This window comes from Gopherus evgoodei, chromosome 3 (assembly GCF_007399415.2).
Source record: "Gopherus evgoodei ecotype Sinaloan lineage chromosome 3, rGopEvg1_v1.p, whole genome shotgun sequence".
NCBI lineage: Eukaryota > Metazoa > Chordata > Testudines > Testudinidae > Gopherus > Gopherus evgoodei.
The window spans coordinates 65,768,633-65,787,411 of NC_044324.1; the positions used below are offsets into that span (position 1 = coordinate 65,768,633).

At 42.3% G+C, this 18,779-nt stretch overlaps 1 protein-coding gene across 2 annotated transcripts in view; it reads left to right on the top strand.

Moving 5' to 3' along the window:
* SMAP1 (small ArfGAP 1) overlaps positions 1-18,779 on the top strand; it is a 221,060-nt gene that overhangs the window by 199,915 nt on the left and 2,366 nt on the right. For both annotated transcript variants that reach the window (XM_030555691.1, XM_030555690.1), the window contains 2 exons: positions 14,340-14,508; positions 15,209-15,537. In XM_030555691.1, the coding sequence (XP_030411551.1) occupies positions 14,340-14,508; positions 15,209-15,537 (498 nt within the window). The remainder of the gene's footprint in view (positions 1-14,339; positions 14,509-15,208; positions 15,538-18,779) is intronic.

Here is an 18,779-nt window from a genome sequence, read left to right on the forward strand (position 1 = left end):
CGTTCCTTGACTACGCTGCTGTTATATGTGAAATATTTACTTTGAAACATATTCAAGTGACCAAGTAACCAATATCAGTCTGGTTTATTGCTATAAGTCAACAATATAGTTCAGGAAAAGGGTTCAATATGATACTAGTGTCTGAAAAGCCATCTTGTGCGGTGTTACATTCACCTCACACATGATGTGCTCCCAAAGTTATACCCCGGTAGCCATTTTTTACTGCCTGTTAATGAGTAACATGTATTGTGTATGTCATCTGAAACTAGATTTAACTACCTTGTTTTTCTTGTACCATGGTGTACCACTTATCTCTTTTTCAACCAATATATGAGGCATGTGTACCAAGGGACATGAAGGCATCTCCTTCCTCCTAGATAGAACATTCATATATCTTGTCCTTCTCAACATTCCAGTATTAGCCTGTGAGAGTAACTCTGTAACTGTTGATTTATAGTAAAACAATCACATATCTTGAATCATGTGTCATCAGTAGGAGGGAGAAAACTTGTTCACCTTAGCCTCTAATGATAGAACAAGAAGCAATGGGCTTAAACTGCAGCAAGGGAGATTTAGGTTGGATATTAGGAAAAAGTTCCTAACTGTCAGGGTAGTTAAACACTGGAATAAATTGCCTAGGGAGGTTGTGGAATCTCCATCTCTGGAGATATTTAAGAGTAGGTTAGATAAATGTCTATCAGGGATGGTCTAGACGGTATTTGGTCCTGCCATGAGGGCAGGGGGACTGGACTCGATGACCTCTTGAGGTCCCTTCCAGTCCTAGAGTCTATGAATCCTGATAGGAAAACTATCTACTTAAACCAAAACTTACATCAGCTAATGCAGGATGATATAGGATACTTGACATGGTTAGACAGAATTGTTGGGAGAATATAATTCATTCAGTTATATAACATCTCAACACTTATAGATGTTAGGCACAGTATTAATATGTATTACAGGGGTAGGCAACCTATGGCACACGTGCCAAAGGTGGCATGCAAGCTGATTTTCAGTGGCACTCACACTGCCCGGGTCCTGGCCACCGGTCTGGGGGGGGTTCTGCATTTTAATTTCATTTTAAATGAAGCTTCTTAAACATTTTAAAAACCTTATTTACTTTACATACAACAATCGTTTAGTTATACATTATAGACTTATAGAAAGACACCTTCTAAAAACGTTAAAATGTATTACTGGCACACGAAACCTTAAATCAGAGTGAATACATGAAGACTCGGCACACCACTTCTTAAAGGTTGCCAACCCCTGATGTATTGCCTAATACTATGCTGGAGTTAGAGAAGTCTCTGTGCATCTCAGAGGAAAACTCCAGATTTGTCAATAGCTGGGAGAGAATAACTCTGATTGGTCACTGAGAGGAGATACTCCATAGAACTGTCACAATACCTCAGAAGTAAATATGTGATCATTCCAGAAATTAGTCCTGGGACAAGCAATCTTCTGTCTGTTGCAGATCAAAGCCATAGAAAGAATGTCATGAAGAGAAATTCTATGGCATGTGCTTAATATTCTTTATTTCAAATTAAAATAGAGATATGAACTCCATACTGAACCTAACATTTTTAACAAGTGTCCTTGGAATTTAAACTTCTGGACTGAAACCATCATGTCCATATGCAGCTTTCTCAATAAGGGACTCTACCTAAAGGAAGCATACCTGCACTTCCTGACATCTCATCAGAGTACCTGTGCTTCTACTGTCATAAGAAACATTTCCAGGGCATAGCCATCCCTTTCGGCCTATAGACATGATTAAAGGTCATTACCAAAGTACTGATAATTTCATGTAATGGCTTTCAGGAGCAGGAAATTCAGGTCTCCACCAATTCCTAAACAACTTGCTTGTCAGAGCTTCCTCAAGAGAGAGAGCCATTCAGGACCAGAAAATAACTTTATCCTTCCTCTTTATTCTTCCTGCAAGAGCCCAGATTTGTGATGAACGTGGAGAATGGTCATCTGATCCCCACATAGGGCCTGCCAGTAACTCTGGACACAAAGATAAGATTCACCTCCAAAGGGAATCAAATTGATGATAGTGGATCTGATTCAGCAACTGTCAGTTGCACACCAAGCAAGCCATAAGATTCTTAATGCATCTGCAGTGCATGTTAGTATTATGTATGAAAATTTTCCAGAAACCACATTTCAACATGAAGCACTATAAGGATTCCTGATCCCATTTTAGCCTTCAGTTTATTTGATCTCAGCTGCAAGATGGAGATTCTGGCTCTTGTGTTCCAGTTGCTGAATTGGTGGATTCCCTGCAGAAGGTTCAAATCAGGCCATCTGATATGAGCTAGACAGAACAACAGTAACAACTGACACCACTAAACTCTAATGGGGAAGTTCATTTAAATAACTGAGGGACATACAGAATATGGGCAGATGGAGAGTGAAAAAGTAAAGTGAACTGTTTGAGATTTGGGACAATCAGGGCCTCTTGCCTTCACTTCCACACACAGCTGCACAGAGGTGATGTATGGCGGGGACGCGGCATGTGTGGTCACATGCCCACCCCCCAAAATTGCTTGGTCACATGGTACAGCCAGAACCCCTCCCTGCAGAGAAGCTGAACGGTGAGCTGCAGCAGGCAGGGAGAGGCAGACATAGGAGCAGAGGAACAGCTGAGAGCTGCTTGGAGGCGCCGCTGCTTTCCCTGGTGAGAGGGTTAGCTTGAGCTGTTCCAGGGTTGCTTGCCCCCCATGTCAGCAGGCCTGGGTCTATGCATAACACACATGTAGTAATCGTTGTTGACCTCAGTGACTTGTGAATAAAGTAGGAATGAAGTCATTGGTACTTTGCAAGGAGGCCATCTTATTATTGAGGTGGACAGAAGCCCACAAATGATCAAGTTGGGCATTCTAGCCTTTGAATAACACTCCCACATTCAACCAAGGACAGTGACTTCTTGGCAGAAAGGCTGAATGTTATATAAAGAAAACTGCAAGGTAGTCCTTGGTCTTAGGGCACTCATTCTAAAGACACTACAAAGTAGACCTCTTGTCCTCTGAAAATGTAGCCTATGTTCTTCTTCGAGTGCTTGTTCACATTGATACCAATCAAGTGTGTGCGTGCCGCATGCACAGTTGTTGGAGAGTTTCTTCCCTAGCAGCTCCCATTGGGTTGGCTCTGGAGCTCCCTGGAGCTGACCTTGCTGACCTGATCCCGCTTCAGTTCCTTCTTATTGCCCATGATGGTCGTAGGAACTGCAATCACTTGTTCTGCAAGTGTCTTCCTTACCATTTTTTCCGTGTAGTTGTAGTTATTGTTAGTCGTAATCCTTTAGTGTATAGTAGATAGTTGTATTGTGTAAATAGTAAGGTTTGGGGGCAGAGTTTCTCCCCAATCCCTTAACCCTCTTTGAGCTCTGGGGCATGCCGCGAGCCCCAGGCTTTAGACCCTGTGGAACCTGTAGCAAGCCTATGCCCATTAATGAGCCCCACAACTCTGGCCCAAGGTGTCTGGGGGAGATGCACCAGTCAGAAAGGTGCAAAATCTGCAGGGCTTTCTGCCCAAGGACAAGGAGGAGTGAGATTTCCACCTTAAGCAACTGCTTAGGGAATCCACTCTTCACCCTCAGCTGACTGTGGATCACCAGAACCCAGCATTGAGCGTGTCCGTACGGACTGCTCTGGCATCGGTACGTGACACAGTGCCAAGGAAGGACTCTAGCACGAGACACCCTCAGCACTACAAGTGGAAGCAATGGCCCGGTGCCACATGAGGCATAGGAAAGCCAACGGGGGCACTTACCAGTACCGAAAGCTGCACAACCAACAGGTGATGCACCAGCACACCCCAGAAAGGAGCACTTGGAGCCTAGGCAGCATGAGTCAGAGCCATCGACTTTGGTGCCCCAGAAGGGACCGTTGAGTCCGGCATGCAGTGACTCCCCGGAAAGGCAGTGCCAGGTGGAGGAATTAGAGCTACCTTCCACCCTAGACACTTCTGGAGCTACCAGAGACTTAATTGAAATGATGGCTCCACAGTCCCTGGTGCTAGGAGACAAGCCTCTGGTACTGACAAATTTGGCACTGTCTAGAGGCAAGCTGACTGTGATGAAGCGATCACCATCTCCTGCCTAGTACTGCTCCTCGCGGCACCGTTCCAGGTAACCGTTGCCATGGCACTACTCCTGACACTGGGCTTCCTCTTGGGCTCTGGCACCGGCAGGGCGACGCTCCCCTTCTCTGGCACAACACCGATCCACACTGATCTCTGATGCTGAGAGAAGACTGGCACCAATCTACAGCACCGAATCTGCAACATCAGTTGCAACACTGGACGCCCGAAACCATTCTCTGACACTGGATGCCCGGCACCGATCCCCAGTGTGGGTGACTCAACATTGGTCCCCCCGCTTCAACAGGTTGGCACCTATCTCCTGCGTATGCGCTGCCGTGGTCATCACAGTCAAGATCTGTTTTCTTGGATTCTGACGGGGATTCCTACTATTCCTGTCATAGTCGACACAGATCCAAAAGGTATCAAAGGGAAGCAGAACTGGCATGGCAACCACAGTGGCAGCCTCTGGCACAATGGCCCTTGTGGACCCCCTGGGCTTACGACTAGGCCCAGGGCTCCCTTTCAAGGGACTCCCATTCAGTGGCTTCAGAGCATCGGCCACCCTAGCCAACCAAGCTCAGGCCTACACCCCAGGGATCAGAGGCCACTCTGACCCAACTGTTGCTGCCATCCCAGGCTGTCGCAGAGGTGACCCCAAGACAGGACCAACCACAAGCTCAAGGTATAGTCATTTCCACTACAGAGACAGGCACTGGCCAGGAAGTCCCAGTCCCACCTCTGGAATCCTTGTCTTCATCCCCTGTTGAGGCTGTGACAGGGGCTTAAGCCTCAGGCCCTCCTCTAACTGAGCACAGGGCACATCAGGACCTTCTGAGTTGGATTGCCTGCAACATGGGGTTACAAGCAACAGGAAGTGCTCAGTGTTCAGGTCATTGCAGAGGCACAGCCTGGGCTCCATCACGGACGCATTTCTGCTACCCTAGGGAGACTGCCTTAAGTATGCCTTTCCACTGTTCCCTCCCATGCACAGGGTACTGCTCAAGACTTGCAGGGCCAAAGTGAAGGTAATTCTGCTGGCCCCAGCATGGCCCTGACAGCACTGGTATACCACACTTCTGGAGTTGTCAGTGGACACCATGATCATGTTACTTCTCCACCCCAATCTGATCACTCAGAATCACGGTCGCCTTCACTACCCAGACCTCCAGTCCCTCCATCTCAGTCTGAAAGATTCATGGTTAAACCCAAGGGAACTCCTGTGCTCAGAATCGGTAAGGGAGGTTCTACTCAGCAGTAGGAAATCATCCACCAGAACCACTTAGCTAAGCGGAAAAGGTTCACTTGCTGGTGTGCCCACTGCCACTCCAGGCGCCTCTACCTCTCCTCCTTGAGTATTTTCTACATCTCAAACAACAAGGCCTAGAAGGTACACCTCACTGTTATTTCAGCCTTCCATCCAGGAGTGTCTGGATGTTCTGTATTCGCTAACCCCATGGTAGGTCGTTTCCTCAAGGGCCTGGGATGGCTATGTCCACAGATTAGACAGCCTGTTCCTGCATGGGACCTTAACCTAGTCCTCTCCAGACTAATGGGGCCCCCTTTTGAACTGCTGGCAACTTGCTCTCTGCTCTGTTTGTCATGGAAAATGGCCTTCCTGGTTGCAATCACATCAGACAGGTGGGTGTCTGAGTTAAAGGCCCTAACCTCTGATCCACCCTACACAGTTTTCTACAAGGACAAGGTGTAGCTCAGGTAATGTTACAATTCCACACTAGCTAAAACGTTTTTCTGCCTGTCTTCCATCCTAAGCCTCATGCCGGTACCCAAGAGCAGAAGCTGCACTCACTGGATGTTCGGCAAGTGCTAGCGTTCTACATCGAGCGCACAAAGCCGTTCAGGAAGTCGAACCAGCTGTTCGTGGCCGTGGCAGACAGGATGAAAGGACTCCCGGTCTCATCTCAAAGAATATCTTCCTGGATCAGAGCCTGCAGCCACTCATGTTATGAGCTGGCCAAGATCCCATTCCTGGCTCTTAAGGCTTGCGCCCTTGTGGCATGAGTCTTATCAGCTGTGTTCCTGGCCCAGGTCCCGATACAAGAGATCTGCAGGGCAGCAACTTGGTCATCTGTGCACATGTTCACCTCTCAGTATGCTATCACCCAACATGCCAGAGATGAAGCAGCATTCAGCAGGGCAGTGCTCCAGTCAGCAATTCCTTAACTCTGACCCTACCTCTGGGGTACAGCTTAGGAGTCACCTGATTGGAATTGATGTGAACAAGCACTCGAAGAAGAAAAAATTGTTACTCACCTTCTTGAAACTGTTCTTCAAGATGTCTCGTTCACGTCCATTCCAATAACCACCCTTCTTCCCCTCTGTCAGAGTGACTGGCAAGAAGGAACTGAAGGGGGATCAGGTCAGCAAGGTCATATATTGAGCGCCATGAAAGCGCCACTCTAGGGGTTCCACAGCTGACTCGATGGGAGCTGCTAGGGAAAAAACTGACTGTGCATGCAGTGCACACACCAGATGGGAATGGATGTGAACAACACATCTTGAAAAACAATAGTTACAAGAAGATGAGTAACTGTTTTTTATGTGAGCCCTACAAGTTGTCTCAATTTTTTGTGTGTCATGGGGTTTGCAATGTATATGTAGAGTCTTTTTTTAAGGTAAAATTTTCTGAAGGACTTTGGAGCTCAAGTTCCATTTTCAAAAGTGACTGAAGAGTCTGTTTTACTGACTTTCACTGGGATGTAGGCTCCTAAGTCATTGAGGCTCTTTTGAAAAACTTTCCCCAGAATCTTTCTTCCTCCCAGGGGCAAACCTGTTAATCTCCCCCATACAGGCTCTCCCTGCTGCCTCCCTTCTCAGTCACTGTGGATCATCATCCTGCCTGTCATTCAGGCCTCTAATCTTGTTGACCTCTTTGACTCAGATTTATTTCTAGGTCATCACATCCAGGCTATGTTTAAATTTTGCCTTTCTTACCATCCACAAAGCGAAACCCTCATCTCAAATCTTAATTACTGCAACATCCTTTTCTCTGACCTTGATAAATGCAATCTTGCACCACTCATATCCATTCAGATATATTTATCCATGAAGATAATTTTCCTAGCCTATCACTGTGACCATGTCACTTCTCTCTTAGCATCCCGTCAGTGGTTCCCTCTTCTCTATTACATCAAACATAAGATACTTGTCTTCATTTTCAAGGCCCTTCATGCCCTAAACCCCCCACCATGCCTATCATCTCTCATTCACTGTGGAGATGTGAACTCACACATCTCTCTGGCGTATGATGCCAGCTTCAATGGCCCACTTGTTACACTGTCAAACAAGCACCTTTGTTCTTTCTTCCGTGCTGCTCTTCACGCTTGTGAGGAGCTCCCCGTAAACATCTGCAAAACTAATGCATTATCCTACTTCAGAACCTTCCTTCAAACTCTCCTTTTCTATGTTACCTATTTAAAAAAATTTTTTTTTTGAGAATGAGTATGATGCTAGTGTGCTAAGGCCGCTGTCTGGCACATTGACTCCAATATTGTTTCGTTTCCTTATGCTTCTCCATCTGTTTATATCCATCTGTTGTGCCTCTTGTTTTATATTTTGATTGTAAACTCCTTGGAGAAGGGGACCATCCTTTTTTTTTTTCCTTCTATTTGTGCAGTACCTAGCACAGTGGGATCCTGGTCCATGACTAGAGTTCCTAGACACTGCAGTAATACAAATAACTTTTTGCTATATTGCAAATAGACTTCTCATTCTTCCACTTTGGTTATTATCTCATCCAGTTTCCTTGATGGCACTTTGTTAGTCTAATTTGTTCGTTCATAGATTCAGAGGGTGAAATCCTGACCCCCTTGAAGTTTTGCCATTGATTTCGGTGGGATATTTTAAAGCCAAAAATGGAGCTATATGATTGTCTACTCTGACTTTCCTGCATAATGTAGGCCAGGGGTCAGCAACCTTTCAGAAGTGCTGTGCCAAATCTTCATTTATTCACTCTAATTTAAGATTTCGCGTGCCGGTAATACATTTTAAAGTTTTTAGAAGGGCTCTTTCTATAAGTCTATAATATAGACTTGTTGTACGTAAAGTAAATGAGGTTTTTAAAATGTTTGAGAAGCTTCAATTTAAACTAATATGCAGATCTTCTCAGTTTAGTGTGATCCTTGCCCTTGCTTTTCCTTGCTGAGTTTTCCAATGTCTGTCACGTATTTGGATACTTTAAGCTGCACACAGACTTCTGAGTGATTAGGGACAAAAGACAGATTTCATGTGTGAAAATACCTGTTCACAGAGGTACGTGGATATAAATGCTGAAAGCATTGAAAACGCAATTTTCTTCAAACAGTTAAATTTCACTTGCAGGGATGTCCAGCAGGTCAGACTAGAGGCCCCATGATCTCTTGGTAGTGTCAAGTGCACTGTGCAGATCTCCAAACTTTGATTCCCACAATTCTGAGCTTTTTAACTGAATGAGCTGCATTTCAAAATCTTCAACACCCATCCACTGAAATACAGACAAATCTAAGTCGCTTTCGTTGAACTTTCCAGGTTTAATTAGAAAAGAAAGCATTGGGCCAAATCCCTGGAAATCTTGAAAGCTTGAAATCTGTCAGAAAATACTGATTCCAGTTCTTGCATGTACATTCTAATCTCAACATCAAATGCAGTGCGGTGTTTCACATGGCGTGATAGTGATGTAAGCAGCAAATCAGGACTTAAAAATATCCCAGTTCAGTGGTGCTAGAACAATTTTTAAGGTGGAGGTGCTGAGCTGTGCTCCCTCTTGCCCCTATCTGCACCCCTCAGTGCCCCAGGCTGTGGGGCCAGTGAGCCACAGCTGGGGGCAGCTGCAGAGCCCCAGGCCAGTGGCCAGGACCCTGGGCCAGCAGCAGAGCCCCCCAGACCAGGGGCAGGACCTGGGGCCGGCAGAGGGCTGAGCAGGGCTGGCAGATGGAACCCTAGCTGGCAGGGGGCCAGCGGCCGGTACCCCAGGCCAGCAGCAGAGTCTGGGACCAGTGGCTAGAATCCAGGCAGTGTGAGTGCCACTGAAAAACAGCTGGCGTGCCGCCTTTGGCACGTGTGCCATAGGTTGCCTACCCCTGCCATAGAATTTCAAGTGGTTCCTGCATGAAGTCCATAACTGCTGGTTGAGCCTACAGCATGTTTTTTTAGAAAGGCATCCATGCTTCAAAGATTTCAGGTGATTAATAATCCACACATCTCCAAGTAAATTTAAATGGTTAATTACCTTCACTATATTAAAAAACAAAGCCTCATTTCTAATCAGAATTTGTCTAGCTTCAGCTTTCAGACATTGGACTGTATAATGCCTTTGCTGCTGTTTTTTTCCATTTCCTCAGAAACCAAATGGTCTGGTTTTCTTTAATTTTATACTGAATGTTTGTTGCAACATTTCTAGAAATGACAGTTATTTAGTAGAGGTGGAGGACAGGACCAGATCAGAAAGTGGTGGTGTGTTGAGAGGCTGGGACTTTATTTACATATGAGGTGATTAAAGATGGGCCCATAGCAGAAAATCCAGAACTTTCCTTTACTTTGTTTTGTTTGAGTTTAGGATTTTCTTGCCCCTCTCTACAAGAGTTATTTAAATTGAGGATGGAAAAGACCTATAACAATAAATATAATTTATACAATAGTTTACGTAGTGTACAACGCAGTTTTTTTATGCAGTGTCATATGTGCGCATTTTAATATTTTATATGTTTAAAATTTTCCTCCATTCTCGCACAAAACATTATCACAGATGTTAAACGCTGCACTTCCTGGACTTAATTTCAGAGGGAATGTGAATGAGTTCTAATTGCTTATGTCTCTTACAATTGTATCATGTCTTGGCTAATCCAAATTGCCTGTTTTAAATATTGAGAATTTAATAACCCTTCCATTATCCAGCCTTTGTCATGATGGGATAATATGTGAAGAAGTCAAGTCAGGATGAACACAAGATTTGTTTCTAGTCCCAAATTTATTATTTCCAGGCTTCCCTTTCTCGTTATCAGACAATAATATGGGTTGGAAAAATGTATTTGAAACTGGAGGGTGTAACTGCAGCTTTTCAGATAAGATACTTGTCAAAAGCTGCTAAGCTCTTTTACTGAAACAATAGTGGCCTCGGCACATGTCACCACCCAACAAAGGCACATACAGTGCACATGTGGGGGGAGGGGTTTCTCTGGCTACTGTACTTTGAAGGTTTTTGTGTGACAGAGAAGTAGTATCAGAAAGACTAGAGAAACAGAGAGATGGTAACAAGGAAAGCTAAGGATGCAGTCTGGACAAGCACTGACAGCAGGGCCTGAGACAAGCCTAGAGAGAGTGCTTTTGGGCCAAGTGCTGGCTGAAATGGGCTTGGAGCTGTGAACGAAGAAACTGTCTCCTGTTTGAGTTGTCCTGTGTTCAGGAAAACAGGACTGTACATTCTTTGTAAACAAACGAAGATGCCTGACTTCATCAATTTCTTCTCCTCAGAAACAAATGTAGGACCCTGAACTTTGGCAAACCATTCTGGTCAGAAGGGCTAACAGTAAGAGCCACTTGGCTGTGGTTAGACTTCAGGTCTTCAGCTTCTGCTTGAGTCAGATAAGTCAGGGTTGCATATTTTTTGTGTTACTTCCCCTGAGCTCTAAACATCACTTCACCTTTGTATTATTCTCCTTTGACTGGCCAAATCTGTCAACCATTAACAACATAAACAAGAGAAATTAATTTTGATTTATAAGTATATACAGAGTGATAGTTGCTTATACAATGTACATAATATTCAAATATATTAATATATCGCAGCACATCTCTTCAGTGCAGTCACTGAACCCACCTGCAGAGAAAGGTAGTTTTTCTGTGCACTATTTGCTTAGGAATTACTGAGTACGGTATTTCTTAAAGGTATACTGTTGTGTATACACAAAAAATTATAAAATAATTTGAAAATTATTTTTTCTTGCAGAATTTGTTTGGACATAGATAATGCACAAAGCACCATATGACTGTAATACTGCACACATTATTCAACCAGTATGGATGTAATCAAACTCTTGCAGGAAACATAGGCCATCCTGAATTCCTAGGGCTTGTCTGCACTTAGGGGAACTCTACACTACAGGGTTAAGTCGACCTAAGTTATGCAATTCCGTCGACGTAGCTTAGGTCGAGTTATTGGGGTGTCTGCATCGCGCTGAGTCGACGGGAGAAACTCTTCCATCAACTTACCTTAAGCTTCTCATTCTGGTGGAGTACCAGAGTCAAAGGAAGAGCGGTCAATTTAGACCCGCTAAATCAGGGATCAGCAACCTTTGGCACGTGGCCCATCAGGGAAATCTGCTGGTGGGCCAAGATAGTTTGTTTACCTGCAGCATCCGCAGGTTTGGCTGATCACAGCTCCCACTGGCCGCGGGTTCACTGTTCTGGGTGAATGGGGACTGTGGGAAGCGGCGCGGGCCAAGAGATGCCAGTGGGAGCTGCAGTCTGTATACACATGCCTCTGTAATTCTTCCAGGACTCTGCCTGCTTATGCTAACCCACCAATAAATGGACCATGAAGTTGCATAACAATATAATTTATTATAAATTATTGAAATTCTAATTTAATGTTTCCCAAAAGAGAGCCCATGCTTTCCTTACAAACAGTAGTCATGTACTGAAAGTGGAATGCTTTCTAGATTTTATCAGATGTTAATTTTTAATCTGATTCACATTAATAAAAAATTGGTGTCTGTAGTAAGAGTAAACACTTTATTAATCTGGATGAAAGCAAGATGTTACTGTAAGTATGTACACACCTTGATAGCTAGGGTGCAGGTTTGACCTAGCTGCAGGGGATGATGCAGGTCCTTGTCTCCTCCCCGCTGCTCTCTTAGTTGTGGTCGTGTCTTTGGCTTCCTCATGATGTTGGGAAACAGGATATGATGACCCTCTGCTCTGTCTTTGATTGGCTGTTGTAGAAATGCTGGAATCCTGATTGGTCTTGGGCTTCCTTTTCCTTCCGGGTTTTGGAGCTTTATCTAGGCCTGAGTTTGCTGCCATCTCTCCTCCCTCTCTCTGATTTGTTGTGATCTGATTTAGTTTTTGCCACTTCCTGGAATGCTGAACTTTTGGAATTAGGAAGGCATTTTTCCTGTAACACAAAGCTGGGCTCATACCATGGGGCTTTTTGTCACCTATTCAGTAATCAAGTGATCTGGTCATCTGTCGTGTTAGGTTGTTGCAGCGTTTTCTGGAATCCAGCATGGATAGGATGACCAGTCATCCCATTTTTAAAGGGATAGTCCCATATTTAAGCCCTCCTGCAGGTGTCCCAACTTCTTAAAAACAGGCAAATTGTCCCATATTTTCTGTTTGTGACCCTGCATGCCGCCCGTGTTGCATCAGGAAGAGACTGCACCAGGTATCAGGAGATGCGGGTCTGTTCTGGGGGCCCAGCCAGGCATGGAGGGCGGCGAGCACTGGGTAGGGAGGGTTGGGTTTGTCGGTCTCACACACATACCCATGTAAGAGAGACATACGGGAGCGTGTGTGTGTGTGTGTGACCTCTGAATGTGAACTCTAACGCCTAAAAGAAGGTAAATAAAAAGACTCCAACTACGCAGTATTTCTTTTTAACAGGGGCTCAATCAACTTTGTGTTAATTTGAACTTTGTATGGCATAGTTTTGATTGATTGCCATTGAACTCACTTGAATACAAGTAATTTTATCAGATGTGCTTTATTAAGCATAGGGAAATATGGTCACCCTAAATATGGATATTGACATTTCCAAGTCCCAGCTGGGAGGTTGACAGCCCTGATATGGGCAGCCTGGAGGCTTGGTACATTTAGCAGGGGGAGGGTGCAATTATCTTAAGCCTAGGATTTGCACCATCCTGAACCTGCTTTCATCTATTCCCCTATCCTTAACATGAGGCAAAAATGGCTGGGCAATTTGCAGATCCATCCCCCTGATCCTTGAGGAGTGTAACTGGTTAGTTTGATGGATTATAGGGCTTACAACTGGTGTATGCTCCAGTATTGGGAGCCCATATTGGCCCAGGTATGAGGTAGATAGTTGAGGGGGTTTAACCCTGCAAATTGTGTGTGCAGCGATCAATCTTCTGGTGGGAAAAAAAAATTCCCTGTAACCTAACCCCACCCCCCTTTACATTAATTCTTATGGGGAAATTGGATTTGCTTAACATAGTTTCGCTTAAAATCACATTTTTCGGGAACATAACTACAACATTAAGCTAGGAGTTACTGTAGTGAGTTCCCATTGGTAAAATGAACATTTCATTCTGGTAGAGGATTATGTTGTAAAAAGACAATATGTTGTCTATTCAGATACCAGAGGCAAGGAATCATCTTGTTTGAGGCCATCTTTGTGTAATTTTGTTTCTAAAGCATTAATTAAAAAGTAATAAGTTTGAGAAAGATTGAAGGTAGACTAGAGCAGAGCTGATTTTCAGTGGCATTCACGCTGCCCGGGTCCTGGCCACTGGTCCGGGGGCTTTGGATTTTAATTTAATTTTAAATTAAGCTGCTTAAACATTTTAAAAACCGTATTTACTTTACATACAACAATAATTTGGTTATATATTATAGACTTATAGAAAGAGACCTTCTAAAAATGTTAATGTGTTACTGGCACACGAAACCTTAAATTAGAGTGAATAAATGAAGACTTGGCACACCTCTTCTGAAAGGTTGCCTACCCCTAGACTAGAGGCTTATGAAAATCGAGATAGTGCTTATTTGCCTAGTGATAGCAACTTAACTGTCCAAAAGTCAGTTTTCCAGATGTGAAAATATTATTCTTAGACTAAAGAAGCTAATTGTAGACAAGGTAATGTCTTCCAACACTGTGAAAAAGCTTTTGTTTTAGTTCCTATCTAAGTTCCTCTCTAAGGAGTAATGAAAAATGTGAAATTGTAATGTCCTTCTTGGTTTCTTAATCATTTTATGAAGTATGCTATCCACAGATGGAAAATTTAGGAACAGAAAGAGTCGTGTAACCAATGTATATAAGCACAAATTCACTCTCAGTCATTTTTGCTGCTTGTGTTAACCTGAATGGGTCTTCCCTGCAGATGCTATGCATTGGCAAGTATTTGGGTTTCTTTGTGGTAATATTACAAATTCTAAAATACTGATTCACTTACAACTAATGTAATAACTAAATTGCTTTTAATTTAGTTTAGGAGTGAGAATGCACAGCTCTTAATCTGATATAATTTCCACTGGTAGCTTCATTCAATAGCCTGTCTGTTTTGACCTTTATTTCCTAGAGCACTTCCATTAAACCTACAGCTGCCACTTTATCTACTGCATCCGGGGATCTTGATCTGTTCACTGAGCAAACAACAAAATCAGAAGAGTCAACGAAGAAACAACTCTCCAAAGACTCCATCTTATCACTGTATGGCACTGGGACTGTGCAGCAGCAAAATGCTCCAGGTAATTAATTTTCAAATCTGTTTTCAAAGAGATTCAATTTTTAAGCAGTGTTTAAAATACAGTAGTTATCTCCTGTCAACATAAAATTAAACACATTTGTATATTCAAGTGGATTTGTTGTTTCTTACCATTTTTACAGCTGAAAATTAAAATGAAGCATTAAGACTAGAAGAAAAAGTAGTACAGGATTCAGGCTAATTTTATTTTATTAGACATTTTAGCTGTTCTCATATTATAAACTATCACATACAAAATATACTGATATCAGATAAAAATTAGGATTAACTTTTGTTGTATGATCATTCATTATTTGGGTATGCAATGAGATTCTTCAGTATATGAGCAGCAGACTGCCTAAATCATTACAAAGTCATGTTTTGATCTCATTAAACTGGTGGGAATCCACTAATTTTCAGTAGTGTGACTGAGATAAGAGATGCTGGTGCAGATGAGATAAAAATTTGGCTCAGAGCTCAGCTTTGGCAGTTGAACTGTTATTTATTGTGCCATTTTTGTTGTTACACCATTCTTTCTTATCACTTTCTCACTTTTGCCAGATACTGATTTTGTGTACAATAGGGTGGACAGAATCAGCTCTACAAATGATCTTCTAAAACTGGCATTTAGTGATTCAAACTTTATGGAAGAAAAGTTATCTTTCTTTTCTGTTCCTCCCACTCCCGCACCTTCCAAAACGCAGGTATCTTCATGGGATCTTCTTCCATGCCATTTACCACACAACCGTCAACTAATTTTCAAGGTTTTCCAGCCATGGGAGTACCTGTACCTGCAGCTGGTGGAATAATGGGGAATATGATGGGACAATCAGTGCCTGTCATAGGACAGAACACAGGTATGATGGTGGGCATGGGAATGCCCAATGGTTTCACTGGCACTACACAAACTGGTGTGATGGGACTTCCTCAAAATGTCATTGGACCCCAAGGAGGAATGGTGGGACAAATGGTTACTGCACAAAATAAATATGGCATGCAACAAAATCAACCAGCTCAATGGAACATCCCTCAGGTGAGGATTTTTTTGCCCTTATATTGATTGGATAAAAGTTACTGTTTTATTAATAAAATTTGTTTTCCACAAGCTATACTTGGAAAGCTGTAGCTCTGCTCTGTTGTAGACCCTGTGACTTGAAACTGTTTCTTCCATGTCTGAGACGACTGCGTAGTATTACAGATGTGATACATTTAAACGTCAAAGAGTAAAGAAACCAGCATTAATCTTGAGTGCAATTTAGCCAACTCCTAGAACAAATTGTTCAATATACTTTAAAATGACGACTACCACAAATACCACACTCTGAGTTACTGTGTATTAACTGTTGTTGCCCAATTCATGGAGCCAGATTCTCCAATCAGTTGTATGTGTGCAACTCCGTTCATTTTAATGGTATTGCACGCATGTAGGTGAGCATGGAACTTAGACCCAATGAGAATGGCCATTTGCCATTCATTTGGACTTTCAAATGAGATACTTTAAAATAGGCTTTTGTGGAGGATGCATGTTACTGCTTGTATTTGTGCCCTGACTCTACTGTAGTTGAATAATGGTTAGTCTAACCAAATAATCTGAAGATAGTTTACACTTTTTTTAATTTGATAAAACATGTTTGAAGGTTCCATTGTAGTAACAATTATAAAGAGTGTTGAGGTGTGTGCTCAGTACTGTATTTGTCAGTGGTGCCCAAACTTTTCCTGGCACTTCCCCCACCCCGACCACTGCGCAGCCAAAGCTTCTGCAGCAGAAGACCTTGGGTTGACAGCGAAGCTTGGGGCAGAACTGGGGATGGGGAATGAGGGTAGAGTGGGACTAGGTGGTACTCCCTCCCCATGCCCCATGGGGGCTGGCCCATTCCCTGCCATGTGCCCCCCAACGTATTTTTGTGCCCCCCAAGAAGGGTGTACCCCACAGTTTGGGGACCACTGATTTAATCAGTTTAGTGTAACATTCTACAAGCAGATATTTCAAGAGAAATGTTAATTTTATATCTAAATTAATTTTTTGTTTTCATTGGGCAGGTTAAACATGTATAGCATAATCCCTTTTGTATTTAATGTACATGATTTTAATTGATCATGTTTAGGCCTCAACATACATATCAATTTCAAATTTAATTTTAAATATTTATATTAAAAAACCTTGTATTTAATTTACATTTTTAAAAAATCATATTTTTTAAATAATTGATTTTCATCCACCGTGTTAGCATATAACATTTTTTGCTAATAGGTCAAATCTTACAATTGTATCATTTTCTAAAAATAAGTCCCAAAACAGCTTGTATTTTTTCCAAATATGGGGTTTTCTGGGAACAGGACATTTTTAAAAAAAGTTACATAATTGTATATAATCTACCAATAATTATAGCTAAATATTTGTTTCTCAAGTAATTTTTGTGGCATATGCTAATTCTGCACAAACATTTCGCTAATAAATTTATATAAAATATAGTTGAAAAATCACAGGCTTTTGTATGTAAATATAAAATAAAGCCTTCCTTTCCAGTTTGAAAAGAGTCTGTTGTAATAATTCATGAAAACGAGGAAGTCAGTCTTCTATATCTCTAGATCATAAAGCACATTCAAGAATGAGATATGCACTTTCCTTAATCAGCAAATGAGAGATATACAACTCAATTCATAAAAGAGCTGAAATGCTCAAGAGCCTTTTGTCATAACCTTAGTCCCAGATTTGGACCTTAGCGTCCAAAATATGGGGGTTAGCATGAAAACCTCCAAGCTTAGCTACCAGCTTGGACCTGGTACTTGCTGCCACCACCCAAAAAATTAGAGTGTTTTGGGGCACTCTGGTCCCCCTGAAAAACCTTCCCTGGGGACCCCAAGACCCAAATCCCTTGAGTCTCACAACAAAGGGAAATAATCCTTTTTCCCTTCCCCTCTCCAGGTGCTCCTGGAGAGATACAGACACAAGCTCTGTGAATCCAAACAGTGACTCCCCCTCTCTGTTCCCAGTCCTGGAACAAAAAGTACTTTCCTCTTCACCCAGAGGGAATGCAAAATCAGGCTAGCCAATTCAACACACACAGATCTCCCCCCTGATTTCTTCCTCCCACCAATTCCCTGGTGAGTACAGACTCAATTTCCCTGAAGTAAAGAAAACTTCAACAGGTCTTAAAAGAAAGCTTTATATAAAAAGAAAGAAAAAATACATACAAATGGTCTCTCTGTATTAAGGTGACACAACACAGGGCCAATTGCTTAAAAGAATATTGAATAAACAGCCTTATTCAAAAAGAAGACAAATCAAAGCACTCCAGCACTTATATTCATGCAAATACCAAAGAAAAGAAACCATATAACTTACTATCTGATCTCTTTGTCCGTACACTTAGAAACGGAAGATTAGAAAACAGAACTACTTCTCCAAAGCTCAGAGAAAGCAGGCAGGCAGAAAAAAAAGACTCAGACACAAACTTCCCTCCACCCAAAGTTGAAAAAATCCGGTTTTCTGATTGGTCCTCTGGTCAGGTGCTTCAGGTGAAAGAGACATTAACCCTTAGCTATCTGTTTATGACACCTTTACTCTCCACAAACAGAAGATACAATTAGAAATTCAGTATCGCATTGCAAACAAAATTTTGAAATTTGGATGGAGAAAACTTTTTAAACATGATAAGTGTTCTGGGAACAAAACAGCAGTGGGAGAAATGAGGATTTTAATTTAATGTGCAGGAGTTGCTGGGTAAGTGATGACTGCAGAGGAACATAACAGATAAGAGGCCATTTTGATAAACAGTGTTGAGATAAGTGACAGAGTCCTGTGGCACCTTATAGACTAACAGAAGTATTGGAGCATAAGCTTTCATGGGTGAATACCCACTTTGTCAGACGCAAGAGTGTTGAGATAAACAGGATTGTGTACACACTTTTGAATTGTAATTTTAAAAAAATCAGTGTGAAGGATTTTGCTGACAGTAGTTTAAATTCATTTAATAGTTGTTGTGAATATTTCACTTTGCTGGAATAAAATTGTTACAATGATAGCTAATGTCCTGACTCTCTTAATTCATATGTACAAAGTCAAACCAGTAATAACTGAAACATGGAAATGATAAAATGCAGGATAGATTAACCTATGGACTAAAATTCTGACCGAAAATGCTAAACTATTTTTATTTTGTGGAATAAGTTAATTCAATTTTTTGAACTAGAGTGTAAGAGACGTACTACTACAGATACCCAAAAAAAATTTGTTGCGTCCAGTAAGGGGGACACATCAGGTTAACAATTAGA